This window comes from Pimephales promelas, chromosome 5 (genome assembly GCF_988280905.1).
Source record: "Pimephales promelas chromosome 5, fPimPro1.hap1.1, whole genome shotgun sequence".
Taxonomy (NCBI): Eukaryota; Metazoa; Chordata; class Actinopteri; order Cypriniformes; family Leuciscidae; genus Pimephales; species Pimephales promelas.
The window spans coordinates 4,493,135-4,516,066 of NC_142773.1; the positions used below are offsets into that span (position 1 = coordinate 4,493,135).

Here is a 22,932-nt window from a genome sequence, read left to right on the forward strand (position 1 = left end):
AGCTAATGACTCGTTTCAAAAACAATTCATTTCATAGACTCAGAGTTGACACTCACTTTTGAAAGACAATAACTTTACATACGGTGCACTTTCAGATAGAAATCTTTGCAGGATGTTTTCATTCCCTTAGAGTTATATTCCACACCATATGAACAGTCATTTTCAAAAATCCATGATAGGGGTTCTTTAACAATGTGCAAGCTGACATTATCGAGTATGTCACTTACTTTGCAAAAAACAAACAAAAACACACCCTGATGAGGCCTATTAGGAAAAAGTTAAAATGCCCCCCGAATTCAAGATATGGGGGCAAAAAAAAAAAGTTTTGGGCTTATTTTTCTATATGATGCAATTCATATTTCTATATATTTTTTATATTATATTATTCCATCAGGTTTTTCGCAAATTTTCTATTGAATGTTTTTCTTTAACCTATCTCAAAGATAGGTTAAAGATACAAAGAGGGATTCAAGCAAATAACATATCCATAACAAGGTAGAATTTACAGACTGTGAGCTGAAGAGTAATATTTAGAGAACAAATGTGTTTTAAGAGGTTTTTGAAGGAGAGAAAGGTTCCTCCTTGACGGATGTCTTGAGGAAGAGCCACAATTGTTAAAGACCTGGCTCACATGGTTACCAAACTATTGAAACAGACTGAATATGCACATATATTTTTTACCAGCCACCACTGGATATTTCCAATGTCGTGCAGCCCTAGTGGTATTGAATCAGTATCGGAGTCATAATTTTGGTATCGTGACAACATAATGCCCAGTATATTCTTTGTGAATGTCCAGTCAATTGACAACAAGCTGGATGATTTTAGACCCCAGGGATAGACGTCAGGGAAAGCAATGTTTGCTGTCTTACCGAAAGATGGTTTGATCATGTGACACTCCTCCACTCTTGCTCTGCGCGCGAACCTGACCCTGTCCAGTCCATCATAAGTTTGTCTGCGACATGGTCCGTGGGTCCACACTGCAAAAGACGATCTGGTGAGTAAAAAGAAAAACAAAGGTTTAATTAATTGGAGATGGTTTAGATTTAAAAGATCTGATGATCAGCAAAACAAGTCATCTGTGAAAAATGCCACAAAAACAATCATGTCAAAAAAGTGGAAGACAATCAAATCTTTTCTATCACTTACAACATCGCCATAAAGGTCAGTACGATGAGCGTTTAGAACTTGCAACAACCTCAGCCACGAAACTAAGCAACACGAAAGTTTTCTGTCCCTCAACAAAGCTCATTGGAAGCTTCTCTTACCTTACGAACAGAAAAGTTATAATATCTCACTTACATATCTCTGATGTTTGCATTACTGTTAAATCATGTGCAATATATAATAAATTAAACACTATAAAAAACACAACTGCTGTAATCGTTGTTCATAAATTATTCAACTGCTGTGTACTGGATTAGTAATAAATTATTTGACCATAACAACACTATATTTGTGAGATAAGATTGCTTTGCATTGCATACTTTTTATTTATTTTGTTATTTTTTTGTTTCCTTTCTCTTTTGTTTTTGATATGTAATATTAGAAGCTATTGTTAACCATATTCAAATTCCTGAATGCATTTATTATACATTGCCACTACTTTATGAATTTTAGACTTTGCTTTGATTTAAGAACTTTTTAAGGCATTCATTTGTGGAAGGAAGATATAAGACTTTTTAAGACGCACAGAAATGTTCAATATTAAACGTTATAGACAAAATATTACAAATTAATTTGTCAATATCACACATTTTGTGTTTGCTCGCTTCCATATGTAATTTATTCATTATTTGAATAAAAGTCATAATTTGTCATCCAGTTAAGTGGACCAACAGTCCACTTAAAGAGGTGGTTTACTGGTTTTTGTCTTTGCATGATTGTGTTTATGTGGTGCAATGTCTTGTTTTTTTTTGTTGTTGTTTTTTTAAGCCTTATTTTCATAAATTTCACCTTTATTGTAAGCCGCTTTCTCCTCTGTCATTTGAAAGACCGGTTGACTTCCTGAGTCTATGCAACCACTCCCTCAGAAACAGGCAATGGGCTCAGATTGGTTAGTTTGGGCCGGTGTGTTGTGATTAGCTAAAGTGTGTAGTGCACGTTGTCCGGAAACTTCACACCCATTACCTTTACAGGTGAAGGTTTCACGTGTCCCTGTCAAATGTAAATAATGGTGTCAATACTGCAGTACCAGTTTGAAGAGAGTCAAACAGAACCTCCCAAAACACAGCTCTTACAAAACGTTTCTGAATGGTACGTTTTTGAATTATTATTATTCTATTCTGCTATTATTATATAAGAAGTTCGATACACTGTTACTTGAAAATGCAACTGCTGCTTGTTAGCTTTGTGAGATACATTTTTCTCCTGATTCAGACTGATCTCATGAAGTAGCGTGTGTATGACACGCCAATTCGTATTTCCATTTTTGGCGTGCTATCAAGACGCATAATCGCCTTTCAGCGTGTTTATGAACGCCGTTGACTTAACGTTATATAAATATATGACTTACCTCAACCCCCTCTCTAAACCTAACCGTCACTGGGGTTAATGGCATTTATGACTGTTCCCTTACCATCCTAGGTAAAAAAAAAAGATATGACTTACCTCAACCCCATCCCTAAACTTAACCGTCACTGGGGTTAATGGCATTTATGACTGGAGATTTGACTGCGTGTTCAGACACGCGGAATGACGCGGACGTTAATGGCGTAGACATATACGCATACACGCGGATAGCTCAAAATGCGTAGAGATAACACGCCACCTGACTCGAAAGTGGCGTATATGTTTACGCAAAAGTCATGATGTCATGTTGCCTGATTAAACACTTTAATACAAATGATTGAAGGACTGAGTAATACCGTTTTTTTAAAGATATTGTTTTATCGATATAATGAACAACCGTTTATCTATTCACAAAACTTCACTCGGTGTCTCGTTTCCTTTAAGTGTACATGTGGCAACTGTTAAAATGCCAACAGAACGTGAAAACACCTGTTGCAAAGAAATACAAAAGGTTTTGTGAAAATATATATGCCTGTATAATTTATAGCTTTGTGTTGTAACAGAATTATGTAAAAAGAAGAAGGGAAGATCATTGCACAGGAATTACTTATTGTCTAACAAATCTTCATAGGTTGTGCATCGGATGATGCAGATTCCGGACCCAACCTGCATGCATGGTTCTGCATCCAGGGTTCGAACCAAATTGCTTAAATACATTCACTTTACAAAATATACACAATATTTACAGAGCTGACTTAGGGAGCAGTGAGACGCAGAACTGAAGAAGAGTAAGTTTTTATTTACTGTTCCAAAAGTTTGATGAGTGAAATAACAAATAACAAACAGAAATAACAAATAAAAGAAATGTAAGATATTCACAAATAATTATCTTTCTGTAAAATCAATATTTTCAAACGACATGTATCATTTTCCTGTACAATCAAATGTTTCATACACACAACATTGGGATTTCCTGCCATAGGCGTTTTCGTTATCTGGGCTACCGTAGGTTTGTCAGCTGGTGCGAGATATGAGAATTGTCATCCCATCTTGTGTTGGTGACCGGATCCGCCAGCAGTTTCCGGGTCCAACTGGCCAGTATGTTGGATTCCGCTCCCCCCTTGACTGAGGTGGGACACATGGCGAGCAATCACATCTTCATTTAATGGATTTTCATACTGTGAAGACAGAGGTGGGGGAATGGGGACTGCATGCAGCTCTTCTGTGTATGGTGTGGGGTCCAGAAAGACTTTATTTACCAGCAGACTGATAAGCTCATCAACATAGTCTGTAAGAAGAAATGAAAACCTAAAGTCACTTTATGGGCTCTATGCACGGCGGTATTTGCGGTGAAGGTGTAAGGATGCTCGATAACTTCCGCCGATCGTAGAGTCCAATGCAATACCGAGAATTTATATTGAATTTTATTAGGGCTGACTTCTAATAGTCAAGGATTCGACGATTCGATTCGGAGAGGTCTGATTCGACTATGAACGTTATAGTCGAATACTACACGGCCAGTTCAACCTCGTATAAATCAGGTTATGTGTGTATCCCACTCACGAGCGCTCACTCTTAACAGACACATGAACAGACACACTGTCCCCGCCGCGCACTCGCTACATTCCCAGCACATCTGGATGCATAACGAAAATCCAGTCAAACGTTTGACTATAGTATCTTATGCGCCTCATAATCCGGTGCGTCCTATATATGAAAAATGTTCTAAAATAGGTCATTCATTGAAGGTGCACCTTATAATCCGGTGCGCCTTAAAATGTGGAAAATACGATACGTGCGTTTTATATTTAGCCTGAAATAGACAAGCATTCATGCGTAACAAAAAATCTTTAAGTTTTAGGAGGCAAAATATATTTTATGTAATTCTGTGAATTACACTGCTCAAATCAGATGAGGAAGGGTTGGCTCTCCACAAAACATAAAATATTATTTTTCGTGTTCACAGAGGAAAAAACAATGTTACAGACGTGACCGTTTTCCGACGGACACGAGCGCTCTGAAGCAGCACTTAAAGACTCCTTTAAAACTTTCACAGACCTCAAACAGAAAAACACAAAACATTTCTTTAAAGTGAATTTCGTTTTTTTTTATAATTTTTTTCTTTTTAATTCATTTTAATTAATGTTTCATCAACCAATTGTCTGGATTTAATAAATAAGAAGGAAAAGCAGACAATTACTGATAATCAAGGCACGGAGGCACCGATGTGTGAACGTCTGGAGCTCGTCTCATAAATATAGCTACCGCAACTCCGCATATAAGTATAGTCTACTCCACAGACCTGAAACATATCTATATTAAAATGTCTACTTGTAAATAGAACGATTCAAAACGAAAGAAAACATAATGCTCTCTGCTTATGAAATGAACTGTGCATTTCTCTCTGGCGAAGATCGCGCAGCATCGTCAACTTCATCTTTATTAATAAACAATTAAAATGTCTCCTTGCTATATTTGTTCTTTGTGACAGCTTTTTATTTTCGGCAGCGCCACTGCTACCCTTAGGCTAAAGCGTAATGTTACAAGTAGGGCTGGGCGATATATCGAGTATGTACGATGTATCGTTATATTTTTTGAAACGATATGGAATGAGGCAATACCGTTTATATCGATACAGTAGTTTGATATGAGCACATCTGAAAAATAGCGGAGTTTGCAGTGTGAGCTGCTGCAGTGAAAGTACGTTGTACAATTTGTCCTAAACATGACACAAGCTTATATTAATTGCGTCAAAATCACTTTGATATAGTTAACAAGTTTAAGGCAGCTTGCCGCCCGGTCAAATGCTCTGACAGACACTGTTGCTGACTGACATATACTTGCGCTGTTTAATGCGTTTGAGATGTGGTGCTTTCCTCAGTGCTCAACTTACATTTCACATGTATATTCTCCATCTGTAAATGTTAGAAAGTAAAGCAAATATGTCCATTTCACAACAAATATGTCCATGTCAGAAGAGGACGAGCTTCTGCAAGTGAATCTCCGCTAAAATTCATGCTTCCTTGAACGAGCGCCGGCGCGCGCATGCGCGTGAATAGTACTACGTAGTACGCAATAATTCTGACTAAAATAAACATATTGCTAAAATATTTGTTGTTGGAGAAAATAAATGTGCCATATGTGGAATTTTAAACCTACAAGTATATATTTTTAATGAAAGTGAAAGTGATTATAATGGGGTAATCAAATGCAGGCTAATATAATTAGTTTGTGCTTTTGTTTTTGTTTTTATTTTCATTTTTAGTTTAGCTTTTAGTCAATATAAAAACAAAAGCTTTTTGCACATAATATATTGCATAGCCTATATTATATTTGTTTCCATATCTCTCAATATCAACATTGTTTGTAGGATTTCATTGGGCCGAATGTGAATATATATATATATACACACTCACCGGCCACTTTATTAGGTACACCTGTCCAACTGCTCGTTAACACTTAATTTCTAAGCAGCCAATCACATGGCGGCAACTCAGTGCATTTAGGCATGTAGACATGGTCAAGACAATCTCCTGCAGTTCAAACCGAGCATCAGTATGGGGAAAAAAGGTGATTTGAGTGACTTTGAACGTGGCATGATTGTTGGTGCCAGAAGGGCTGTCTGAGTATTTCAGAAACTGCTAATCTACTGGGATTTTCACGCACAACCATCTCTAGGGTTTACAGAGAATGGTCCGAAAAAGAAAAAACATCCAGTGAGCGGCAGTTCTGTGGGCGGAAATGCCTTGTTGATGCCAGAGGTCAGAGGAGAATGGCCAGACTGGTTCGAGCTGATAGAAGGGCAACAGTGACTCAAATAACCACCCGTTACAACCAAGGTGGGCAGAAGAGCATCTCTGAACGCACAGTACGTCGAACTTTGAGGCAGATGGGCTACAGCAGCAGAAGACCACACCGGGTGCCACTCCTTTCAGCTAAGAACAGGAAACTGAGGCTACAATTTGCACAAGCTCATCGAAATTGGACAATAGAAGATTGGAAAAACGTTGCCTGGTCTGATGAGTCTCGGTTTCTGCTGCGACATTCGGATGGTAGGGTCAGAATTTGGCGTCTACAACATGAAAGCATGGATCCATCCTGCGTTGTATCAACGGTTCAGGCTGGTGGTGGTGGTGTCATGGTGTGGGGAATATTTTCTTGGCACTCTTTGGGCCCCTTGGTACCAATTGAGCATCGTTGCAACGCCTCAGCCTACCTGAGTATTGTTGCTGACCATGTCCATCCCTTTATGACCACAATGTACCCAACTTCTGATGGCTACTTTCAGCAGGATAATGCGCCATGTCATAAAGCTGGAATCATCTCAGACTGGTTTCTTGAACATGACAATGAGTTCGCTGTACTCAAATGGCCTCCACAGTCACCAGATCTCAATCCAATAGAGCATCTTTGGGATGTGGTGGAACGGGAGATTCGCATCATGGATGTGCAGCCGACAAATCTGCGGCAACTGTGTGATGCCATCATGTCAATATGGACCAAACTCCCTGAGGAATGCTTCCAGCACCTTGTTGAATCTATGCCACGAAGAATTGAGGCAGTTCTGAAGGCAAAAGGGGGTCCAAACTTTTACTAGCATGGGGTACCTAATAAAGTGGCCGGTGAGTGTATATATATATATATATATATATATTTTTTTTTTTTCAATATAAAGATTTTCTTTATCTAAATAGAAAACGTAGAAAGTACCGAGATATATATCGTATATCGCCATTTGACCAAAAAATATCGAGATATGATTTTTTGGCCATATCGCCCAGCCCTAGTTACAAGTTACAAGCTCACCACCGCATCAAAAACATGATTGCATGATAAATCATGAAAAATACTACCTAAACACAAAAAAACACAGAACGAATAGCCTAATGTGCATACATCCATCTCTTTTGTTTGAAATGGAAAAAATATAGCTGCTAGACCAATCTAAAAAAAAAAGGTTCGACTATCAGTCGACTACGGCAAAATCTAACGAATCAGATTCGACTATGAAAATCCTTAGTCGAAAACAGCCCTAAATTTTATACTCCATGGTTATACTAAAGAAACGTTAGTCACAAAAACAGATAAAACAGACACCCCTCGTTGTGTTTATGCTTCTTTTTAAAATTATATTAAATAAACATAACTATATATAAAATTACATCTAAACGTATGTATGTTTCGTTTCAAAGACGGGAGGACAGTAAATTTTGAAGACTCTGCCATAACCCCGTTTTCCTAGGTTTTCCTCCGCTTTAATCTCCACAATCGGAAATGGACGAGCATCCTTGCGTCAAATGCGGAATTTCTGCGTGCATATAGCCCATTGTTTTAGAACTATTGATAAGCAATTTTCATGTGTAATGTTTAGTAATTTTTATTTCCTCATTTATTTCTTACAGTTATTTATTAGCTTTATATTGTTGTAAATAAAAAAATCTTTGTTAAGGCCATTGCACACCGAGTCCGAAATTCGCATCCGAAATTTTTGCACGTTAAAAAAAAAATTCGACCTCACGTTATGTCAGTCACGCTTGCACACCGCCTCCGAAACTTTCGTCCGTCATAAAATTAATCGGATCGGGTTCGATTTTCTGCGTTTTTCGCATCCAGAGCCAGCATTTTGAGAGGTCTTTTGACAATTCAGGGCCGGGGGAGCTCGTCCTCAAATCATTGCACATATGCGCCGTGCTTTCAGTTTCGGTTTTCAATTCGATCAAGTGTTTATGTTCTCTTCTCTATATTGGATTATGAAATTAATAAACCTCCCCTTTCAATCAGATTGAAATTTAGGATCGAATAAGGTGTGATTGAGCAGCCTATTCGATAACTAATGTATTATTTGGGCACAATATACACAATAACAGCCTAGCTGTTCTGTCTGCCCAGCGCTTCCAACGGGCCGCGCGCGGGTGTGTGTTTGTCCGTGTGTGTGTCCATACCTGGTCCATTTCAGACACACTGCCAGTCTCCGTTCAGAATCGATTGGTACACGGAAATTGGTGGTCTTGTTTTTAATATGTGGCTCCAGAATCGCTAGCAAAGCGTTCGTCCCACTGACATTCTGAGGTAAATTTTGAATCGCTCAGGATAAATTCGCAACTCCTTGATAAGGAACTCTCCTTCCTCTCTGCGCAATTTCAGGATTGGATGGACGTAATATTTTCTCTTTCTTCCATTTTCAATAAGAGAGAGGGCAAAAATCATCCTCACTGCTTGACGAATCCATTTGGTATTTTTGCGTTTTTTCCCGCAAAGGTTTAAGAAATACGCAACGGACTCGGTGTGCAAGGTTTCTATGCGTGACGAATTTTTAAGCTGACGAACACGAAAATACGCATACGAATATTTCGTGCTCGGTGTGCAATGGCCTTTAATCTTACTGTATGTTGGGTCGATTTTCACTGGCTTTGCTGTGCATTCCCCCTTTATGAACACAGCCTTTCCAGCAGTTGTTGTTGCCTGTTGACGGTCAGAGTTTTCATTGTAGTGCATGGCTGCGAGATACAACCTTTAAACGGAGAACAACACATCAAATACAGAATATTTTTAGACGGTAAGATTAAAAAAAAAAAAGTTTGTATATATTGCTTAATATGACATTATGCCTCTTACCTGCACAACATCCCTATGAAAGGGAGAACAACGTTCTTTGGGGCAAAACGCAGAATAAGGCTGCGAAATGCCTTAACTGACGATGTTTGGAAGTGGTGACCGAGTTTTTCTATGTCCTTCAGTACTCTCTTGTTGTATAGTACCTTTCCCAACTTGTGGAGTTCCACTGATCCTGTAGTGGCACATACATGAAACTATAAAAATGAACTGTAAATCTGTAGTTATACTTTTTATGTAGTCATACCTGATTGGAACCATTTCTTTCGATCCCTGGAAACTCTGTCCGGGTGTTCACACTTAGGGTACAGGGGGTTTTCGTGAACATGCACATTTTGAATGTGGTTCAGCAGGGAGGTCCACTTAGCCAGCCTTTCTGGGCCAGACACAGAGGAAGTCGCACTCCAGTATATGTGATTTTTTATGCTCCGCAACCATGTCTTCAGCACCTTGCAGTCCTTGTTCTGTGACAGTTTGTCCAATTTCTTTGACAGCCCTATACCAATACATACGTCTGTTGTTAAATCATTACTTTTACATAATCAAATATTAGGGCTGGGCGATATGGCTGAAAACTTTATCACGAAATCAGTGTTTCATATCGGTCGATATCGATAATTATTGATTTTTTTTATGACCCACTTAAAATAAGGACCAGGAGAAAAAAAATCTATTACAATGAAACATTTTTATTTTAAACTTAACCTTCCTCTGATTATAATCGCAAGACAGGAATGTCAACACAACCATGGAAAACTCAAATAACTTAAAACGAGGCTGAATCCAGCTTCTTATTCGCAGCTTCTTATTGGTGGAACGGATAGCATCAATAAGAAGCTGCGAATAAGAAGCTAGATTCAGCCTCGTAATGTACACAGAAGTCACGGTTCGGTACAATTTTGGTACAATGGAGTGAAAAGCAAAACAGAAATATAGAAGGCATTTTTATAAATGTCTTAAGCCTTGTATTTTTTAAATAAGTTTTATTAATAAAGACATAGAACCAGTTTATCTATAGTGCACTGATAATAGTTTTATGTAATTAGTTTATTAAATTAATAAAAAGACTTTGAGATATGTTTTGTAATTGTACCTGAATTAATTTAAAATTAATTACCTATATTTCAGATCAATATATTTGTTTTCCTTAATTTGAATTAACCCGTTATTCTCATCAGAATTATAAATAGATTTCCGTATAAAAAAATACTACCAACACATTTTATTTTATTTTTTAATGTGTAACTTAAAAATAAACAGATTAGTGCTCTGTTTTGAGGACAAGAAATGAAAACCAATGCGGTTTGATGATGACTATCAGAGACTATTTTTGTGACTGTCCAAAAGATGGAACACACAGACTGTTTTAAAAAGGGGTTGGATATAATTTTCTTTTAAAACAATGTGTGCGCGTGTGTGACAGTTGTAGGTTACAGTTTGACAAGAAATACAGTGTGACAAAAGCACAATGTAGTGTTTTATTGTGAGTATAGGCCTACACAATCATAAGTAGGGCTGGGACGGTTACCGCATTACCGGAATACCGCGATCACGTGACCCCTACTGCGGGTCTAAGCTTGTCACCGTCATCACCGCAAAAAAAAAAATGTTTAATGACACATAATAGCATTCCATTTGTATTGACTATTAGGCCTGTATGCAAGAGTACCTGTGTAATATATCGTGTAGTCTATAATTTGAATTCTATAAAATACAGGCGCATATGCGATAGCACCAAAGCAGGACCTCAGTTTTTAATTGCACGTGCTTATTTAACGCGATTCTCTCACGTGGTTGAGCTGCGCAGCAGGTGATATTCAACTATTCCACCGAAACATGGCAGGGAGGGCTAACTTGGTGGCAAAGCCAAATGTCGCTTCGCCAATATGGGCAAATTTTGGCTTTGAACCCGACGAAAAGGGACTTCCAAACAATTTGAACGAGCCCATTTGTAGAATTTGCCACAAAATGACACCGGTATCACGCTCAAATACTTCCAACCTGAGGACGCATCTCCGAATTCATCATCCGGAAACATTTGCTGCCCTTGGCAGCACCACAAGTGCTTCGTCTGAAGACCGGCCTACAACCTCAGGCCAGGGACGACAAGTGGGGATTGCAGACTCATTTGCTAAAGGGAGTAAGTACCAACGCGACAGCCATCGGTGGCGAACCCTGACGGATAGCGTGACCAGGCTTCTGGTGGAGGAAAACTTGCCATTTAACTTAGTCGAGAAGCCAGCCTTTAAGGCGATGCTACAGGCCTTTGACAAACAATATGTCCCCCCTGACAGAAAATACTTTTCAAAAAAGGCAGTACCAGAGAAGTATCTGGAAATGAAGGACAGATTGACTCGCAAGATTAAAGACGCGGACCATTTTTCTCTCACAACAGACATGTGATCAAGAGTTAATATGATGCCCTATATGAGCGTGACCATTCATTACCTGAACACCAACTGGGAGCTGAAGTCAAGGTGTTTGGAGTCCTCATTCATGCCAGAAAGTCACACAAGTGATAACCTGTCCGAGGCTCTGCAATCTGCGCTTAAAGAATGGTCTCTGGATGAGAAGAGGTTGGCTTGTGTCACGAGTGATAACGGAGCCAACATTGTGGCTGCGGTGAAGAAACTTGGATGGCGATGGCTACCATGCTTCGGTCACAACCTCCATTTAGCCGTCACCAACTCCATGAAAGCAGAAAAAGAACGCACCGCCCGGGCCATGGGTTTGTGTCGAACGCTCGTGACCGCTTTCTCTCATAGCTGGCAAAAACAAAACAATGGCTTCAGAAAGCACAAACTGAGCTGGACCTGCCTCAGCACTCCTTAGTACTGGTAAGTTTTAACTCTCTTCCAACAGCGATTTAATAAAAACTTTGTTTAATAAATAGCCTTGTTAAATAGCCTTGAACCACTGAGACAAAAGTGGACACAAGATGTAAATTAATAGAAATATATAATATAAATAATCTGTAATAAAATATAAAAAATATATAAATAATATTTATATTATATAGCTCAAGTAATATACAACCTCGATAGTGTGAGCAGCGACACTTTGTTAAATTAAATAGCTAGACTTCGTTAAATAGCCTTGAACCACTGAGACAAAAGCGGACACGAGATATGTGAATTAATAGGCTAATAATAAATATATAAATAGCTATGTAATGAAATATAAATAATATTTATATTATATAGCCTAAGTAATATACAATCTGTAGTGTGATCAGCAACATTTTGTTAAATTAAATAGCTAGACTTCGTTAAATAGCCTTGACAAAAGCGGTCACGAGATATGTGAATTAATAATATAAATATATAAATAGCTAGGCCTATGTAATAAAATATAAAAAAATAAATAATATTTATATTTTATAGCCTAAGTATACAATCTGTAGTGTGAGCAGCGACACTTTGTTAAATTAAATAGCTAGACTTTGTTAAATAGCCTTGAACCACTTAGACAAAAGATTTGAATAAAAATATATTAATAGCTATCAGAAGAAGATATAAAAATAAGATATAGATATATCTATAAGAAGAAAAAAAAAAAGAAGAATGTATAAACAACCCGCAACCGACCGACGTTTTCAACTACCCGCCCGCAACTCGGACCGTAAAAAAATATTGTACCCGACCCGCTTCCTGACCGCATTTTTTAAAAGTAGTAAATGCTCATCGGAGTGTTATTGGGCCATAGACGTGCAACAACACAGCATCGCAAGAACACGTATGCCTACACATAACAAAGGCAAAGCCAGCACTTTCGCCATCATCTTTCATTATTTCAGCAAATGTCTCCACACTCTTTCTATTTGTGTATTTGCGGAGCTTCCACTCCCCAGTCTTCAACTTTACTCTTGCCGCCTCCATCTCTCTTCAGACTGTAGTGATCATAGACATGGCCGGTTCGTGAACGAATCGTTCTTTTGAACCGGTTCTTTTTAGTGAACCGGTCGAACCAGTACACTAAATCGAACTGAATCGTTCGAAACAGTTCGCGTCTTGCATCAGTGCTGATTCACAAGTTACTAAAGTTACTCACTTTCAGACATGCCTGACAGTCGCCTACGAATCGAAATAAATAAATATCCTGAATTATATTTTACTCCATAACTCCAACAGTTCACTGAACCGAGACATGTGCCACTGTTGAAAGAAGTGATGAGCACGAGCAGCTGATACTGCGTATACCGAACGCACAGGTACAGCGCGGTTCTCGAATCACTAGTATAGAACCGAGAACTGTTTAGACTGAGCTTGTGTGTTATCTTCGTGCCAGTTATTGCAGTCAATAATGTGTAGGGCTGTATATTTCATCAAACATTGTGTCTAGTACTATATTAATACAAATGTTTAATTGGCATCTTTTTTCAAACGACCCGACCGACCGCGACCCGAATATCATTAAAAAAAATTTTGGATGACCCGTAACTGCGGGTAACCGCGGGTGACCGCAGGCACCCACTCATTTCGGATCAACCCGCGCATCACTGATAGCTATGTAATAAAATATACAAAATATAAATAATATTCATTATATAGCTTAAGTAATATACAATCACGGTAGTACACGGCCCTAAATGTTTTAATTTGTTCACAGGATTGCCCCACGAGGTGGGGAACAAAGCAAAAAATTATAGCGCGCATTCTTGAGCAAAGCACTGCCATTCGCAAGGTTTTGGATGACCGGCGCACTCAACACTAGGGCTGAACGATTTTGGAAAATAATCTAATTGCGATTTTTTTAACCAATATTGCAATTGCGATTTAATATGCGATTTAAAAAAAAAAGTCATTTACCTTCTGTATTAGTCGACAAAGACAAGCAATAAATCATTGTACAGTAGGGATGGGAATCTTGATCCGATCTACTTTTTTTCTTATTAATTAATCTTAATAACTCTTAAAATATGTATTTAATTACATGTGTAAAAACACATACTTTAAAAAATAAATATAAAAAAAACATTTAATTAAACCAATTACATGTTAAGAATTTTAAATAGGCTATATAAAATAATATAGCTTCAAAATATAAAAGCTAGTAAATAAAGAGAAACAAAAAAAAAACATTACAAGCAATAAAGAAAGAGTGGTCTCAGTATTTAAAAGTAGGCTGTCTGAATGTTTTTCATTCAAGAGCTGGAGTGATTTCCCCTCAGTTTAGATACGATAAGCTGCATTCACACTAATGCATATATCTCTTTTCAAATTGTAAATGTGGTTTGTCCTGTTGGTTTAAGATATAACTGACCGTGTTTACATTAATTTCGCGTCATAAAAGCATTTTGACATGCAAGTACATTTACCAATGAGTCGCTCACGGCCGCATGCACGAGCGCTCTTCACAAAGCACGCGTTAGTATTTTAAAATGAAAGCAGCCTTCTCAGTGATTTTCATGGTTTTAATATATAAGCCAACTGCATTCCAAAAGACATAAATAATGCCTCTGTGAAGCATTTGTAAAGAAAATTCCCGCGGGAGAGAACGCGCACTGCAAGTGTAACGTTATAACATCAAGCAAAGCGGCAAAACCTGTTCAATGAAGCCCGCGAATGTCCTTGTAATTCGGTTCAATCCCGAACTTTATGAAATAACGTTACTATGTTTTGAAAGGTTCGAGCGGTGTCGTGTGTGTGTGTGTGTGTGAGGAAGAGAGAGAGAGCGAGAAAATAGAAGCAAGCAGATTCAGAACAGGGTTCGTTTCTAAAGCACGCGCAGCGTCATCACGCATCTGTGTTTAAAAACTAAGCTCAGACTCGATTCTGAAATTCTCTGAATCGATCCAGGATTGTTGAGGAGAGGAGAGAATAAATAACACAATAAACTGTTCTTTTCTGAACGCCAGACCGCGTAGCGTGGCAAGTTGATGCTTTATCTTGCAGACTGCTTTTCTCTCGCGTGTCACGTGACCAATGTAATCGCAGCTCTTGCGATTACAAAATCGCGTTTCATCATATCGCGATTTTATCGCAAATGCAATTAATCGTTCAGCCCTACTCAACACCTAATTCCGACGTGGCAGGACATGGAGGTCATGGAATCAGTGAATGCAGCCCTGAAAAATGTTGCCAATTTCACAGATGCACTGTCTTCTGAGCAAGCAGTGACTGCATCCTCTTTGAAACCGGTGCTGCAGCTAGTCACCGAGTATCTGTTGCTCTCAGCTGAGGAGGACACCCAATTGGCTTTATGCACAGCTGCACTACTTCCTGAACTTAAGCCAGCTCCTTGTTTCCTGTCTGCCATTATTGGCCAAACTTGATTATTCAGGTGTGTCTGATTATTGTTACCATGACTACTGAGGTCAGGCACACCTGAATCAATCAATTTGACCAATAATGGCAGACAGGAAACAAGGAGCTGGCTTAAGTTCAGGAAGTAGTGCAGCTGTGCACAACGCCAATTGACACGGAATCTCAAAGAAAAAATGTCTGCCGTTTTGATGGAAAAATACAGTGCACCCTCAACTCAACGACTATTGGCAAAGACCGCGTTTGTCGACCCTAGGTGTAAGGATATTGACATTGTTGACGAGGTGAAGGATGAGCTCATGGAGGAGATGATGACGGTGATGTAGAGGGAGCAAGTGCACCCAACCCTCCCAAAAAAACGAATCTGGCGGACTTACTTGGGAAAAGAAAAGAAAAAACATCTACTCCGATCCCCAAGAGAATTCGTGTGGACACAGAGATCAGAAGGTATTTGCAGGAGGAACCCCTGGATTCCCACGCAGACCCTCTTATCAGGTGGCGGGACAATCATGTCCGATTCCCTCTGCTTTCAAAAGTTGCCCGAAAATATATGACCGTTTGCGCTACAAGCATTCCTTCAGAACGTGTGTTCAGTGCAGCAGGTAACGTCGTTACGTCTTTCAGGGCCTCCCTCAAACCCGTCAAAGTGAACATGCTGGTTTTTCTAGCCAAAAATATGAAGGCTGGGATGTAAACCATAGCCTAGACATCACTCAATTTTTTTGTTCTACTGTATATGTTCCTGTTAAACTTAATAAACATGTTCGTTATTAAGTTCATCTCTTGTGTGTGCGCTTGTTTGCACACGCGATATATTCGCGGCGGGGGGGGGATTAGCGGTTTACTGCAATACCGCGGGAATTTATTGCTTTTCAACCGCAGTAAGAAATCCATACCGCCCTAGTCCTAATTATAAGTAAACACTTTGCAGACTGAATGATGTCCTGTATTAACAAAAATGACAGCGTATGTTTTTATGTCTCCACTGTTTGATCTCACTCGCGTCTAGGGTTGGGTATCGTTTGAATTTGAACGATTCTGATTCCGATTCCGATTCCTTGTTTCGATTCCGGTTCCTAACGATTCTCGATTCCGATTCTTTTAAGAGGCAGGGTCAAAAAAGTTTAGCTAACCAACGGTCTTTCTGAAGGAAATAATCCTTTCTGAAGGGAATACTCCTTTTGTCACAAATTTTGCATTTTGCCGAGATTTCGTTATTTTTAGAAAAGTGAAGCCACACTTTGGACCGCCGACGTAAGCTACTCATGTTCGACTCGCGCGGTTATGCCAACACTTCCGGTAGACGCTTCTTCCTTGGTGTTGTTTAGCGGTTTCTTCTTCTACTCAGCGGACTGTGAATATCGAAACTAGGAATCGAAATTTTAACTTTTGAGCGATTCCAGGAAAAACGAAAAGTTAGTCCCGGTTCCAATCGATACTCGATTCTCGATACCCAACCCTACCCTACTCGAGTCACATATTTGACTCTCTATCTCTCTCTTAAACACACACAAAGTTAGATCGCGCACGTGCTTACTCTCTCTCGCGGGCACGCACACATACTCCAGCCGACTCCAGCATTACAATCTTGACATCGCAGCCTGTTCATTATGCTGTGTTCACATCAAACGTTAATAGAGCGAATTATCCAATAATGTTTCGCAATTCTAGGCTGCACGGCATGCAGATGAAGGGCACTCATTTTCTGTTTATCAATCGCCGGTTACTGAAGAGGAATCCAGCAGCATGAGACAACGAAATGGCGCAATCAAACTGACACCGTTACATGATTGCCTTTTAGCGTGTCACTCCCTACGTCGCTAGGTTACCAGAGAGTGAGTGCCTTTGTTAATGCAACCAAACTTGCTTTGCAACCTGTGATTTCTCCCGTCGAATAATAAAAAAAAATAATCAAACGTATATCGATTGCGTGTCTATCGCGATACATATCGTTATCGTTTTATCGTCCAGCCCTATCAAATATCAAGCGAAATTTACATTTACAAGCCTGTAGTCATGTTTATCATTAATTAAATACAAAAATGAATATTTACCTTTCTGAAAGTGCCACACGTCATAAAACTGAGTGATACTGCGTTCCCTCAGATACTTCTGAATCTGTGGCTGTCTATCAGTTATTAGATAGTCAACAGCTAAACCATTAGACTCCAGTTTATCCAGGCAACGCGTTAATCCCTCCTTTTCCATGTGGTGACTGCCTCCCACCTCGTTGCTCTATTTAGAGGAATAGCATATTTAAAATATGTAAATGTTGACAGTAAATTGACAACATGATTATAGATATGTAGTCCTTACTAACCTGAATTAGTTGAAGATCCAGAATTTTGTTGGTTTCCACGTGCATCAAAGTGTAGCTACCGAATTTGGCAGAGTGTCCTATTGCACACATTGTCCGAAGTAGACCATAAATGATACCACTAACACATTTTTTGACAACTACAATGCTTTCCAAATAAACTTGTTGTAAGCATACCTGGTGTGTCAGCACGCATATCTCCAGCTAATGGAACCTTTCCCTGCTGTTGCAGCTGTGCAATAATATGTAGTTGATCTCTGTTCCACTTATGTATGATGGTGGGTTCAATGAAATTCCTGGCATGTTTCCTGAAAGTGCTATATGTTGTCATCTGGAGGTTCATGGCCTTAAAAATCTATTAAAGACCAAATACAGAAACATGCATTTGCATACTAACCAATTTACCACAGTTTATTTACTATAAATGAACTTTTATTATGGTTTTACATACCTTCTGCAGTTGAACAAAGGAGCCACCGGTAAAATAAGTTGCAGCAGACAGTAGTAGGTTACCGACTGGTGTACTTCCTACTATGGGCTGGCTCTGCCACTGTCTGTTGTACTGGCACTTCTCGCACTGCTGAGTGAATGCCACAAAAGTCCCCATTTGCCTGCTTTGGTCTGTACATTTTGTCTTACAAATTGGACAGGACCCAAATAACTCTCTTAGGCAACTTTCAAATACAATGTATTTTTTTTCACCCGAGTTTGTCTGTGGATCTATCCTAAAATATATATAAATATAAAAAGAAATAACATTAATTATTCTTAAAAACTGTTAATTTATGACTAATATAAAACTGTTGCTTTTACAACTTACGGCAATTCAGATTCCTCAGTGGCAGTACTCTCTGGGTTATATGTCGAGTCTTGTGGTTCCACTTGTACTTGTGATTCAGTGTCATCCATTTCCTCGTCCTCTTCCAATTCCAGACGAGGTCTCTTTCTTGGTCTGAACATTGAGCCTTTTATTGGTGTTGAAGATGGATGCATATCTTGCAACATGACTGTTTTTTCAGTACCAAAATTGAGAGTAGAAACTGTTGCCTGAATTCCTACAAGTGACAAAACCCAAAATAGTGTAAACCACATGTCATGCTGTTACAAATAAATTGTACATGGAGACAATTTTCATGTTTGCAATTTTGAATACACATCACAGTAGCTTATATTAAAGTAAAATGTTGTCAGAATGTTCTCATTCATGAAACATGAGCAGAACGAATTTTTGTGTAAATCGTGTGTAAAGTGGTTCTGGCCTAAATTTTCGGATTCATTAAAATGTTCGTATTTTCCAAATGTTAGTTGGTATGCAAGAAATCTACACCTGCTCCCAGCCACGCGTAAATGGTGCGGTTAAAATCCTAACGTTTTGCTCATTAATAAGGCTGCATTTTAATTCACCTTAATAGGGACATATTTAAACAGAATTTTGAAAAAATATTTTATATAGAAATTACATACATTTTTTCTTTTTACTTCTATTATGAGAGCCAGTATACTGCCAGTATACTACTATATAGCAGATCTGGTGATCGATGGTGGTCCTTCTCCATTTTGAACACGTTTTTTTCGAAGTGAACTAATTCGTTTTTTGCTGTCAAGCTTAATGTCGAACCATTTTCTTCTCACTTCTGGGTCTGTTCGATTAACAGATGTAACTCCATTAACTACATCTATAATATGCTGCCAAGCTTCCTTTTTTTTAGAACCTAATATGCCACTATGTACGCTTGAAAATAAAATTGGCGTTTTGAATGAACTTCTGATAATAAAACTTCAATTTCTGCATGAGTAATTCTTTCTTTTTCATTCGCATTCATGTTATTATATGACTATATATAGATGTCAGTCGGATATAATAGGCGGGATTTATGGTAATTGAGAATGAACGTGCACGCACATCCCATTTACGACTGGTTGGAATTCACTAACACACACACACATTTCACTATCAAATCTAACGTTTACGAAGTATTTGTGAATCAGGAGAAGAGTTTTCGGGAAGGTCTCTTTACGCGCAAAATCCCTCTCATATTTACTTGTATATTTACGAATGTTTCATGAATGAGACCCATAATGTGTACTTCATACCTCCGCTCCTTGCGTGACAATCCCTCAATGTGCCAGTAGAAAGTTGTGTGGCTGATCGCATGTTTGGCGATATCTCTGTGGCCAGACTTTCTGACTTCATAGGGTCTGTCTGACATCCAACTTCAACTCTTGTAGATATATTAAGAAACTCTTGGGTACTTGGACCTTGCAGAGATGTAGACTGTAAAAAAAGACAATATGTAATTAATGATAATTTATAGTTAAATGTACAATTTATATTTATAACAGTAATAAATTTGGCGATAAACAATACATTAAACCTATAAACAAACCATACTGTACACTGATAACAGCAGCTGAAGTTTGCTGTTGCAATTACATATAATTGTTTAAACTTTATACACGTTTGTCTTATACACACAAAATAGCATCGAACTGACTGGCTACTATAAACAAACAGCGTTGACATTGGTTTACTTTCTTGATCAAATCGAAAAATTACGTCAAAAAGAACAAGGAAAATACATTTACAAAATCTACATACGAATTTAGGTCCAAAATGTTTGTACGGGTTTGTTAAACATGAAATAGCATGACTAAATGGCTACTAAAGTCAGTGCTGGCATGTTACTTCAATGACAAAACTAAAGCATTACGTCTAAAATTAAACATGTAAATACATTTTTAATTATTACTTACAGGTTGTGGTCCAACAACTGCTGCCTCTGGTTTTAAAGTTGGAACTGCTCCAGGATTTAGCAACAGTTTCTTGTTGAATCCGGCATTGAATTTGTATAGATTCTGGAAACTGTCTTTCGTAAAATGAGCCGCACAAAGAGCTAAATTACGATTGTAATTGTCAGGTACATAATCAAACATAAAATGTAGCCATTGTTGACGAACTACAGGGTCTGTGGGAAGCCCGAACACAGAAGACCTGACAGCTGGGTGAAAATAACACACTTTCGACGGCATGGCTAGCTCTTCACTAGAACTCTTCCTCTTCGTCAAAGCCGCAGAAATATGGCCACGTCACTTTTTTGCGTAAACCGGAGATTGGGTTGATGCAAATCCATGGGTTAGTTACGTATAAAACCCGGATGTAGTCCCATTCGAGTCGTTTTTGTAGGCATTACTTCCTGATTTTTAAAAGACAGATATCTCAGCTTACGTCGAACTTTCTGCAACTTTGCAGATACTGTTCATGCACCAACAGCAACATTACACACTATTTGAAATGAAAAAAAGTGAAATCCCAATTAACCACCATTTAAGTGAATTCGTAAAATCACTGTGTCGCATTGAGTCTGTCACTGAAAAAAACATCTTCAAATGCTCTCCTGAAGGCGTTCAGACAGCACTGAGTCCACTTCAGTTACAGGAAATCAAATATAAGACATTAAAATTACTCTAAAAATCAAGAAACCATAATGACAACAATCAATTGAACTAGAACCAGCACTTACCAAATACTCCGTACAATAAAACAAGAACAGAGGGCTGAACTTACGAGGAGTTGTTGTTCTTTCTTCTTCTTGTGTTGTTTTTGGTGGGTGATAAAGAAACGTGTGTTGAATTACCGCCCCCTATTGATCTGTAGTGTGGAGCTTTGACTCTTGGGGGAATATGATCACATCGAAGACAGGGGAAATATTAAGAACTTTTATTTATAAGATGTTAGTTGCTTTTTTTGTTGACCCCCCTTTTTGAGAGCATTAAAAGAAGCTGCCAAGACCATGTAATTCCACACAAAAGTGCAAATGACAGGAAACCTCAAAAGCTCACACAGTATCCTTTTTTCCTAACAGAGCCTAATGGCAACCCATTTTAACATTTAATCCTTAAAACATACTAGTTGCCTATTTTCATGCTACTACTAGTTTGTTTTAGATAGTAAAGATAGTACTTTAGATGTACTTTAGAAAAAAAAATTTACTAACAAGAGTAATTAATTTTTATGCAATCTAAATAATCTGCACACATCATACATACAAACAGATTTCCCGACATTTCTTCTCTTTTATTCCATAGCTGGTGTGTGCAGATTATTTAGATTGCATAAAAATTAATTACTCTTGTTAGTAAATTTTTTTTTGATTGCAGTCTTTTTCTGATGCCATTGTTTTCTTTGGATTTTCTTCTCAGTTCCATGCAGTTTTATGCTTTTCCTGGTACATTCCATGTTTTATAGGCAACCTCTGTCATGCTGATTCAGATTAGCACAGTTGGTCTTAATTTAATCTGATTTATTTTACTTCAGGACTCCATAGTCCAAGTGTACTTAATCTGTGTTACAAAAAGCCATTTTTTAAGACACGATTAACTATTCTAGATTAAGGCCTACTCCAGGCTTAATTTAAACCCTGTCCAGGAAACCGCCCTATAGCAATATACCAATCAAATTAAATAATGTATACTGTGAAATTACAAATGCAATGCATAATGTTATAAGATTAATGTTTTAATTTAACCATACAAATAAGACAATTTGGGAAAAAAAATATGTATGATACTTTTGAACATGAAACTAAACTGCCAGTAGGTGGCAGCAAGTCACTTATAACTGAGCCTAATAACTGAGTCATTGATTCACCTGATTCATTCAAAACGATGAATCATTTAGTAAAACACCGTTGAATGCTGTTTTTCTTTGTTTAGAACTATTTTCGATGGTAAAATTGAACAAAAACAGTCAATAATGTTGTGTTTAAAATGCAAGTAACTTAATATGAACAACCTGTTTTTTAACTTAAATCAATGCAACATTTGCAATCATTATAATATTCTGCAAAACATAGTCATGTTATTAATATTAAACTCAACATTTTGAATGTTTCTTCTGTGTGTTTAGTTACGCTCATTAAAGTCTCCCACAAAGAGGCAGGCTGCGCTGGCCTCAGCTTTACCAGAAATGCGCTGTCATCCATTTGTAATCAGAACTGTTAATAATATCAGAACCGTTCTCGCTTTTCTCCAAGTTATTATTTATCACTGAAGTTTTAATCATGCTACTTGTCCGATCAGGCAAGTAAATGTCTTTTACTTGCCCCTTCAAAAAAATCCACTTGTGTTGTCACGGACAATGTCGTCGTAGGCCTATGAGCTAACGATAACTTTGTATTTATGTAATATTACATAAAAAGCTTTTAGTACATTAATTTAAAAACATTTTTA

General features: G+C 38.1%; 1 protein-coding gene across 3 annotated transcripts; it reads right to left on the minus strand.

The window, feature by feature from the left end:
* Positions 1-887: 887 nt before the first annotated feature.
* Positions 888-21,301, minus strand: LOC120473159 (uncharacterized). Of its 3 annotated transcripts, none has more exons than XM_089130830.1 (12): positions 21,225-21,289; positions 20,458-20,986; positions 19,798-19,978; positions 18,524-18,758; positions 18,155-18,428; positions 17,881-18,058; positions 17,707-17,783; positions 17,441-17,621; positions 9,371-9,619; positions 9,127-9,298; positions 8,895-9,022; positions 888-994 (listed from the first exon to the last, which is right to left on the minus strand). In XM_089130830.1, the coding sequence occupies exons 2-12, from the start codon at positions 20,731-20,733 to the stop codon at positions 888-890; spliced, it is 2,058 nt and encodes a 685-aa protein (XP_088986956.1). In that variant the 5' UTR covers positions 20,734-20,986; positions 21,225-21,289. The 3 variants fall into 3 exon arrangements, with proteins under 3 accessions (XP_088986956.1, XP_088986955.1, XP_039518793.2); XM_089130829.1 differs by lacking the exon at positions 888-994 and adding an exon at positions 3,291-3,799 and having other exon boundaries at positions 20,458-21,127; positions 21,225-21,301; XM_039662859.2 differs by lacking the exon at positions 888-994 and adding an exon at positions 3,291-3,799.
* Positions 21,302-22,932: the final 1,631 nt, after the last annotated feature.

What these genes read in the sequence shown, in the direction of transcription:
- LOC120473159 (XM_089130829.1), bottom strand. Translation starts at nt 20,733, where the DNA reads ATGCCGTCGAAAGTGTGTTATTTTCACCCAGCTGTCAGGTCTTCTGTG. An exon ending in CAGTTGTTGGACCACAACCT is followed by an intron (nt 19,979 to 20,457) that starts GTAAGTAATAAT and finishes CTTTTTTTACAG; the next exon opens with TCTACATCTCTGCAAGGTCC. An exon ending in TTCATAGGGATGTTGTGCAG is followed by an intron (nt 9,023 to 9,126) that starts GTAAGAGGCATA and finishes CTCCGTTTAAAG; the next exon opens with GTTGTATCTCGCAGCCATGC.